General features: G+C 43.2%; 1 protein-coding gene across 1 annotated transcript; it reads left to right on the top strand.

Moving 5' to 3' along the window:
* The first annotated feature begins 2188 nt into the window (after positions 1-2188).
* LOC131889580 (probable ATP-dependent RNA helicase DDX27) lies at positions 2189-4679 on the top strand. Its single transcript, XM_059238716.1, has 2 exons — positions 2189-3933; positions 4012-4679. The coding sequence occupies exons 1-2, from the start codon at positions 2352-2354 to the stop codon at positions 4587-4589; spliced, it is 2160 nt and encodes a 719-aa protein (XP_059094699.1). The 5' UTR covers positions 2189-2351; the 3' UTR covers positions 4590-4679.
* Positions 4680-9417: the final 4738 nt, after the last annotated feature.

Raw genomic sequence — 9417 nt, 5'->3', positions numbered from 1 at the left:
GCACCAACAGTGAGGCAGTAACGTGGCTTTGGTTCAATGACTGGTTTGTTTCTGGCAATCTGACTTTAGCTACGCACAAAAAATCCTGATTTTGCGGTTTTCCTCAGCTAACCGTCTGGGCTCCCTACGTTAGCAGCGGATCTCTGTTTGTGTTAATCTTGCCCAAGTTCTAGTACTTGGCCAAGCTTTGCTTGTAAACAAGTAGTACTTGGGTGTCTGTGATGACTTGCTACTTGCCCTTTTCCCATCAGTAGCATTGCCGGCATTGCCTTCGAGGTAAACGTTATTCTCCACTGATTAGTTGGCGGTGCTACTTTTTTAAACTTAACCTAAACTAATCAACCCTAACCTAACCTAACCTAACCTGATCAAACCTTACCTAAAACGATATTAACAACCCATAAAGTCTCTATCTAAACCTTTTGACACTTTGCTACAAATTTTAAAAGTGAACAACGCCAACTAATTGGTGGAGAATAACGTTTATCTGACTCGATGACTGCCAAACTAAAAAGTACTACATGGAAAAGAAAGCAAAGAGTGTTTTCTACTAAACAATTATCCAAAATCATGGAATGTACCAAAATAGAATGAGAGAGCACTTTCATTTGATTGGTGTGATGGCGCATTGAGTGGATATTAATGATTCACTTGCAATGTGTGAAATTCCTGTCCACTTATGAGCTAAAAATACAAATCAAGACTATATCTCGTGGTTCTTAATTACCCAGAAAACCAGTCTTGCAATTATTGCACAAATAAGCCGTCATTTAATGAGATTGAAATCTAAAGACAACATTGAAAATGCTGGTAAGCTTGCGGGACTTAAGTTGTTGGAAAAAGTGGTCAGCACAATTGTAAAAGGTGTCATCAATAATGGTGAAAAGCATTGTTAAGACACACGCTTACTCAAGATACGCTAACAATCAACTTGTACAGAGTTAGCATTGTGATACTATCTCAGAACATAACATGTGACATATCCAGCCACATATATGAAAAGGTTTACCTACTTTCAATTGGATATGTCTAGTAAACTTTTCATTATTTTAGGACAACACCTACATAATAAAATTCAACCTATCATTCAAGTTATCCTCTGCCACGCTCTGTAAACCATTTTCTTTCTACCAGAATCAATGGAATTATCAATCATCTTCATCCATCTAAAAGACCCAGTGACATTCCAGATAATCATTGGACCATTGGCCTGGAGAAACCCCTTCCTAAGAGATGATGTCAACTAGTGCTGGGGCAAGTCCAACAAAAGTTGGACTCACATGAGTCCAATTATTTGTTGACTTTTTGCCGGACTTGAGTCTGGCAGAGGAATTGAGTCTTTTACTAGAGTCAGGTATAGCAAAAAGACTTCTCCTGCAAAATTCTATGCAAAAATATTGTTTTTTGACAAGTCCGGACTTGTTCCTCTCTAAAAGACTTGAGTCCGGCCAATTTTTCCAAAATGGAGTAAAAGACTCCAGTGCACTTGGACTTCAGTGCGGACTTGCCCCAGCATTATTGCCCACCCTGTTAGCTACCCATTTTCCAGATTGGACAAGGATGGGGATCTCCTTCTGAGGTTCCAATATGGTTTCCAGAGAAGCCTCTATACTACCACAGCAGGGACTCTCCTCTATGAAATTGTGCATTACAACATCAGTAATAAGAGGAGAGTGTGCAGATGTGGATTTCTCAATAGCATTCCATAGGGTGGACCAAATGCAGTTATTCCTCAGAGTCCAATTGTGGGGAGTTCCACTTTCAATATGTGTCCTGCAGGACTCAGAGGCTCTATTCATTCTGGTGACCACCTATCATCTCCTACTTCACGTCCATTGGCCTTCTCCGGGTGGATTCAGTATTGCTTGATTTCAACTTGGAGCTTTGGCGGCCAACAATTTGATATGTGCAACACAAAAAGCAAAATCACTTTTTTGATTGCCTCATGGATCCTGGTACTGCAATACAGGTTTGGTCCAAACCCAATGGAAGAAGGCCTTACTTACTTTCTCATGTCCTTCCAGTGCTTTCAAATGGAACCATATCAAACAAACTGCACGGCGTATTAATTTTCAGATTCCGCACGGTAACAACCCTACTTTCAACCTGTGACTCATCTGCTGTAAACGCAGGTGTGTCTGCTGGCTCCCATCCCTGCTCTTGGCACATACTCTGTGGTAAACAGATGATTTGTTGGTCCACCACGTTGTTTTGTTTTTGTCACTGAATGGCTGAACGCCTCGAAGGTTGAAAGCATTTAGTCAAGTTCGTCCTTCAAGTGAACTCACTGGGAATAAGTTCCGTGCCCTCGTATCGGCTTCTTAGTTAGAAGTTCTGTGCTCTGTAGCTCAATGATCGCCATGGATCTGGTCAAGACGCTGGAAGAGACGGATACCGTGGACTATTTGTCCTCCGAGAATTCGGCCGACGAGGACGAGGCCGTGCCACAAAAGGTGAATCGCATCGAGCCCCTCAAGGGTCAGTCGGCTCCCGGTCGTCAAGACTTCGAGGGGGACTTCGACTTTGTGGACAATCAAGCCGATTACATGAAGGATACGTGGTCAGAAGTGGCCAGTTATCTTAAAAAGAAGTCCCGCACCACGTTAAACGCCAAAATCGCCCAAGTCCGCCAACGAATGCAGACCTCCACTGATGACCCGCACTCTGAGGACGTGATTGTGCTTTCAGACGACGAGTTGGTGGTCGACGATCTCAATATGAAGAAGGGTGATGCACGCCGAAAGGCACGCAAGCGAGTCAAAGCCCAGACGCGCGCGGAACCGCCCCCGGGGTTGGATCAGGAAGAGCAGGCAGGGTCGGAAGAAGAGGAGGATCAAGTGGATGACGATGACGATCAACGGCAGGTCTTTGACGATCAAGTGTGCCTGACCAACGACGAGGACATGAGTGCGGCCTCATTTCACACCATGAATCTGTCGCGACCGTTACTCAAAGCCACCGAAGCTCTGCACTTCATTCACCCCACACCCATCCAAAAGGCCACCATTCCCCTGGCTTTGGCAGGGCGCGACATTTGTGGGTGCGCGGCCACCGGTACGGGTAAAACGGCGGCTTATATGCTGCCCATTTTGGAGCGATTATTGTACCGCCCGAAGGAAAACTGCGTGACCCGCGTGCTCATCCTGGTGCCTACGCGCGAATTGGGAGTGCAAGTGTTTCAAGTGTCCAAGCAACTGGCTGAATTCACCACCATCAGCTTCGGCCTCTCTGTAGGCGGGTTGGATTTGAAAATGCAAGAATCGTCCCTGCGTAAAAGTCCGGACGTTGTGGTGGCTACCCCGGGTCGACTGATCGATCATCTTCAGAACACGCCCTCTTTCACCTTGGACAGCATTGAGGTGCTTATCTTGGACGAGGCGGATCGCATGCTGGACGAGTGCTTCCTCGAGCAGATGAAGGAGATCGTGAAGTCGTGCTGTCCCACGCGACAGACGCTCTTGTTCTCAGCCACCATGACGGATCAGGTCAAAGATCTGGCCGCCGTCTCGCTCAAGAAGCCCGTCAAAGTGTTTGTCGATTCGAACCGTGAGGTCACGTGGAATCTTCGACAAGAATTCGTTCGGCTGCGACAAAACAAGTGCCACCTCCGTGAAGCCGTCTTGGCCTCGTTGGTCTGTCGGACCTTCCGAGATCACACCATGGTCTTTGTCCGGACCAAGCGAGAATGCCATCGGCTGCACATTCTCTTGGGATTATTGGGATTGCGAGTGGCTCAACTCCACGGCAACATGTCTCAAGCCAACCGATTGTATGCCTTGAAGCAATTCAAAGAGGAGGAGGTGGATATTCTCCTTACTACGGACGTGGCCGCTCGCGGTTTGGATATTACGGGAGTGAAGACCGTCATTAACTACGAGTTACCCAACACCGTGGAACAATATATCCATCGAGTGGGCCGAACGGCGCGGGCGGGTAATTTGATATATTTAGGAAGTGAATCTAAGTCTGCGTCAGGGGCCTTTTTTTAATCATTCGGGTTGATTATTCTAGGTCGTATTGGTCGGTCCATATCTTTGGCTGACGAAGAGCACCGTAAAATGGTCAAGGAGATCATTCGAAGTGCGAGGGATCCGGTGAAGAACCGCGTCATACCGGTCACTATTGTGGATAAGTACATGAACAAGATCAAGGGCATGGCCGAGCAGGTCAAGACCGTCATGGAAGAAGAGCAAGCCGAGCGTGAGATTGCCAGCCTGGAAAACAAAGCCAATCGCATGGAAAATGAACTCAAGACAGGGCCGGAGCCGGAACGCACTTTCAAAGTGGGCAAAGCCGGTCACGCCCTACCTATGTTGAAGAAAAAACGCAAGAAGGGGCCCACTTTCGAAACGGAGGAGGACAAGAAGCTCTTCCAAGAGAGCCAATATCTTACGCGGGAATCCAAACGGAGTCGCAAAATGAAGAAGATCAGGACCGTTCACGATGCCGAGCCCAATGAAGGCGGTGATGACAAGCGCAAAAAGGGAAAGAATATTTTCGACGTAAGCCGTAAAAATGTCAAGCGCATGCGGCACGAAGGCTCGAAGGCTAAGCGAGAACAACGATCCCAGAAGCGGCAACGGAAATGAACGGCAAATTTGGTGAATGATGCAGAGCGGAATTTAATGCTACGATGAACTTCGAAATCGACGTCGAAATAAATCACTAGATATCACGAATTTTGGGAACAAGGGATGAGCTTGTTGATGTGGTTGGTTTCGGAAATAGTTGACACACTCGGTCAAAAGCGCCGGATTCCCTGCAAATGCGCGATTCAACGAGCTAGTAGATCGCGTCCCCAATGCGTCCAAGAGACGCGGTAATTGTTCCTTCAGCATGAGAGGATAAAGCGGATCGGAGGATGGTTCCACCCCAAGGTCCCCCTCGTGATCCGCTCGGCCATGCAAGAGGTTTTGGGCTTGGGTTTTGATTTGAGTTTGAGGGTGCATATAAGCCGCACGAAGAATGGCGCATTTTGCGCTTTTTCTCTGCTGGAACGCCACTCGAAAGGCAATGCGAGCAGCATCAGAGATACCCAAAGCCGCTTTGAGGCCTGTCTCGACCCAAACACACTGTCTGGACGAGAGACGCACGTTCTCAAGGAACACGAGTCCGAGCGCATACACGGCTTCATGGGGCGGGAACGGGTATGGGGGGTGAGCCAGGGTCAAAGCTGGGGCGATTCGCGGGTGGCATGCCATGCTTTGGACGGCTTGGGCCCAGCCCATGAGATCAGTGATGGTTTCCCGCGAAAGCGAGGCGCTGTTGGCAGCCAAGGGCACGATTTCAACGAAGAAGTAGTCGATTAAGGCCGGCAAATTCAGCGGGTCCTCGTGGCCTTCCATCACGAGACTACGTAGAGACCTCAACGAATATGTCCCAATAAATCCTCGCCGGCATACATTTCTCTCGGTGGGCCCAAACTGCACAACAAACAGTGTTGCGAGATTTGGGGATAAACGTTCTTATCCACCGATTAGTTGGCGGTGCTCATTTCTAGATATGTGGCTCAATTGTAAAACGTTTAGCTAGAGACTTCAAGGGTTACAAGTATCGTGTTAGGTTAGGTTGGGTCAAGTATTTAAGGTTAGGTTAGGTGAAGTTTAAAAAAGTAGCACCGCCAACCAATCGGTGGAGAATAACGTTTACCGACTTTAAGGGTTATCAATATCGCGTTAGGTTAGGTAAGGTTAGGTTTGATAAGTAGTGCCAGTCAAACCTTGCAGATAAATATGGTATTTATTGACACCAAATTGGCATAAAAACCAACCGAATTTGCACAAAAATTTGCAAATAAACTTTCCAAAACATAGGCATCGAAGGGTGTCTGTAAAGGTTATTTTTGCCTTCCATATCAGACAACATGTAGATGAAAAGGAAAATTATATTAATATATCTTCCAGCACCTGGTTCTGAAGGTGCTCTCCCTAAGAAGCAGGTTTTTGTCTTGTCCATGGTGCGTCCTGCCCTGATCAGTAGAGCTCAGAAATGAAATTCTTTTTGAGGGCCAAATAATCACAAAAAAAATATTTTTGAAAGCATGGAACAACTTTTACAACAGGAAAAAAACAACTCTCAAACACAAAGAAATAAGCCTGGTTATAAGGAAAAAAGACAATATGAAACTTATTATGCAAAAGTTTGAAGCAATTACCAAAGGTTTCAATACATTTTGTTTTACAATGTTAAAAATCAAAAGCCCCAAAAAATGTCTCCTAACTTAGACCCCCAGATTCATGCAGGTTTCTAGAGCAAATTTGGTTCATTTGGGTGAAAAGAGCTCTGAAATGCAAATATTTTTTTATTTGCTCTTTTGTGTGTAGAGTATTGAGATTCCAGTTGCATTTTCAGGAAAAGCTTGAGCTTTTGCCAACAGGATAATAGGACAAGCAGAAATAATGTGAGAGTTGAACAGCAATTACTTTATTGCAACCAACCTAGAAGATTGGGAAACTGCAGTATTTAAAGGAGGTGCAAAAGGTATCTTTAACAATACATGTTCAAAAATATCCTTGAGCTTTTTCCTCAACCAGGTTTTATAGTCAATGGCAATGAAAGTAAATATTTACAATTTTGAGCCCTCCAAAATATCCAGGCTAGTCAAAACAATGAAGTAATGCTTCTCTTTGGGTTTCATCAATGTTATATTGTTGAAATGTGTGTCCTTGATCCTTCCTCTAAAAATTGGGGTTGATTTGATACTTAGTTTATTTGTTCCACCAGTTCCCACCTTTTGTGTGCATGTGTGAAACCACATTAGTTTCAACTTGATTCAAGAAAATACCAGATATGGGCATGAGACGCCAAAGTCCAACGTTTTGATAATCCTAAAATAAATTCTTGTGTGAAAACCCCACCACATTGAATTCAAATAAAAAGAGTGATTTAAGATGTTTGGAGTACCTAGGGAGTAAAGTACAAAAAATAACAATTTTTTAAGACATTTGAAAAACAAAAGCGTTTTTCTTTCTTTCTAAAATTGACTAGGATTCTTGAAAATTATTCACATATATTGGGATTCAGCGGCTTTACATCACAAAATGCGAGCAAAATGTAAGCAAAGTTTGTCATTGGTTTAAATTGCGGGTAAGAAAAATCAAAAGAGCAATCAGAGCAATAACTGTTAAAGTAAAAAGGCGGGTAATTCAAACTGATCGAAAATCGTCATTTTCAAGGTCAAAGTTTCACATATTCCAGTCAATAATTTTGTCCAAAACTGTTACTTCAACACGACATTTTTGTAACCATTTCAAAATCAATCAAAATTAGAATCATTTTTGCATCATACCCTGGGCTAGAAGGAAATAAACCTTCAGGCCAGTACATAAATCTCAAGCTAATGTCTGCAAATCCCTTATATATACTGTAAACTTGACAATGGCCTGAATGCAAAAAAACTCTAAATTGCCCCATTGCTAGATTTCACGAGAGATAGTCGCATCTATTATAGAATGATCATTTATCAAACAAAAAATAGTGGCTGAGATTGATGCAAAAGAGAATGTTTTACCTAACATGACTTCACTAAAGAATTGGCCAAAAGCAAAGTTAGTCACCATTGGAAAATGATGAATTTTCGAAGCTGCCGACCTCCAATTGGTAACTTTTGCTAAATTGGCTCAAAATGCTCAATAGATTGCAGAAAAATGTCAAATATTGCTCTCTAACTTGGAAAAAAATGCAGATGCAATAAATTTGCAACAACATCTGGAAAGTTCTTTTTTTGTAAAATTTGCAGTCTATCAGATTTGGGCCCTTGCAACCGAGTTGCCGCAGGCTTGCGCCACAGCCTAGGCGCCCCCAGGTCCTTGCAACCGAAGTTTAGGTTGGGTTATGTGCTGTCCAATCCGGTGTCTAGGTCTAATCCCACGGCCCTGTATCAAAGGCTTGAATTTATTTGGAATTATTTTTTGCCTATTTGTACTCTTTGGGTCAGTAAACTTATCACATTAACCAATTAACTAAGATTATCCCGAATCATCATGGTCCGGATTACTCTTACTGATCCCGCCAACATCAAAACGAGAGCTCAAGTACTGGAGGAAAAATGGAACTTACGTTCTCTGACATTGGTAACTCTAACTGTGGAGGACTTGGTTGAGTTAGAGACCCTGGTCAGAGACACGCGAGGTTTGACAAGTGGCTCCACTTTGAAAAGTAAGCAATCAGATGAACTAAAAAGTTTCCAAACAGATTTTGAATTGATGCAATGTATAAGAAAGAATACTGTCATGACAAGCACCATTGAATAGTTTTGCATGGGCACTGCCAAACTTTACTACAAGACAAGCTGATTCATGGATAAGGTATTTTTTAGATTATTGAAAATGGTTTTGTTACTTTCTAAATACTTTCTGAACCCATTTTTTCATAAGATTAGATTGGAAACATATTTCATATCATTATTCAAATTAACATTATAGCATGTGAACTTCCTGAGTCTCTCAAGAAGCAAGTCCCTTATGATTACATTTAATTTGTTGAATATGGTTGTACTTTCTTTTTTGAAGTGCTTTAGTCCAAATTGATCCTGTCAGCATGCAAGAAATCAGCATGACAGCCATATTTTATCGAGAAACATTGTACTAATGTAATTCTAATGGCAAAAGACACTTTAATGCTGTAGAATACGTTGGTTGAACCTAAGGTGAATCAAATTTGTCATTAACCATTTAAAGCTTTGCCTTCTTATGCAATACAAACACGTTTGGTCTTTTTGGAAGTGACTGACTCCCTGTTGAAAAAGTTTCCAAACAAAGTCCATGTTCGTTGACAATTGGGAGCCAATCAGATCGCGCGAATTTGATGACGTATACTCAACATTGCGGGTCCCTGCATCCAGGGTCCCTAGGTTGAGTTTCTGGCCGAAAGAAGATTTCTGAAGAACTCCTCCATCTGCTCTGCTTGCAATATTTCACGCACTATCATTAAGAACAATTGCTCAGACAAAATAATTTGGAGATGCCCCACCTGCAGAGGGAAGAAGTCGATCCGGGAAAGTTCGTTCTTCTCGGATTCGAATCTTGAACTATTGACGGTGATAACATTCATGTACTGTTGGGCTAAGGATATGCCATTGAAGAATTGTTCCGAAGAAGTTGATGGTCTATGTCCAAACACTGAATGTGATTGGGCAAATTTCTGCAGAGACATTTGTGCTGAATGGCTTCTTACCCATCCAAGAGCTATTGGCGGGTTGTGTGATGACGGGAATGGAAACATTGTTCCTGCAATGGGAGACCCACACGTGGTTTCGTGAGCACTTATTTTGAATTACGATTGGGTAAAATATTCACTTTTTTAATAGTAGATGCCTTCACATTCTTCCAAATAAAGGCCATAATTCTGCTTAATTCGGCTTAATACGTCTTTTCACGCGGTCACAACGGTTAGATCAAGCAACATGTACTAAATACT

This window comes from Tigriopus californicus, chromosome 10, assembly GCF_007210705.1.
Source record: "Tigriopus californicus strain San Diego chromosome 10, Tcal_SD_v2.1, whole genome shotgun sequence".
NCBI lineage: Eukaryota > Metazoa > Arthropoda > Copepoda > Harpacticoida > Harpacticidae > Tigriopus > Tigriopus californicus.
Note: the sequence above shows the minus strand (reverse complement) of the source record. Positions and strands in the feature narration are given on the sequence as shown.

What these genes read in the sequence shown, in the direction of transcription:
- LOC131889580 (XM_059238716.1), top strand. Translation starts at nt 2,352, where the DNA reads ATGATCGCCATGGATCTGGTCAAGACGCTGGAAGAGACGGATACCGTG. An exon ending in GGGCCGAACGGCGCGGGCGG is followed by an intron (nt 3,934 to 4,011) that starts GTAATTTGATAT and finishes TGATTATTCTAG; the next exon opens with GTCGTATTGGTCGGTCCATA.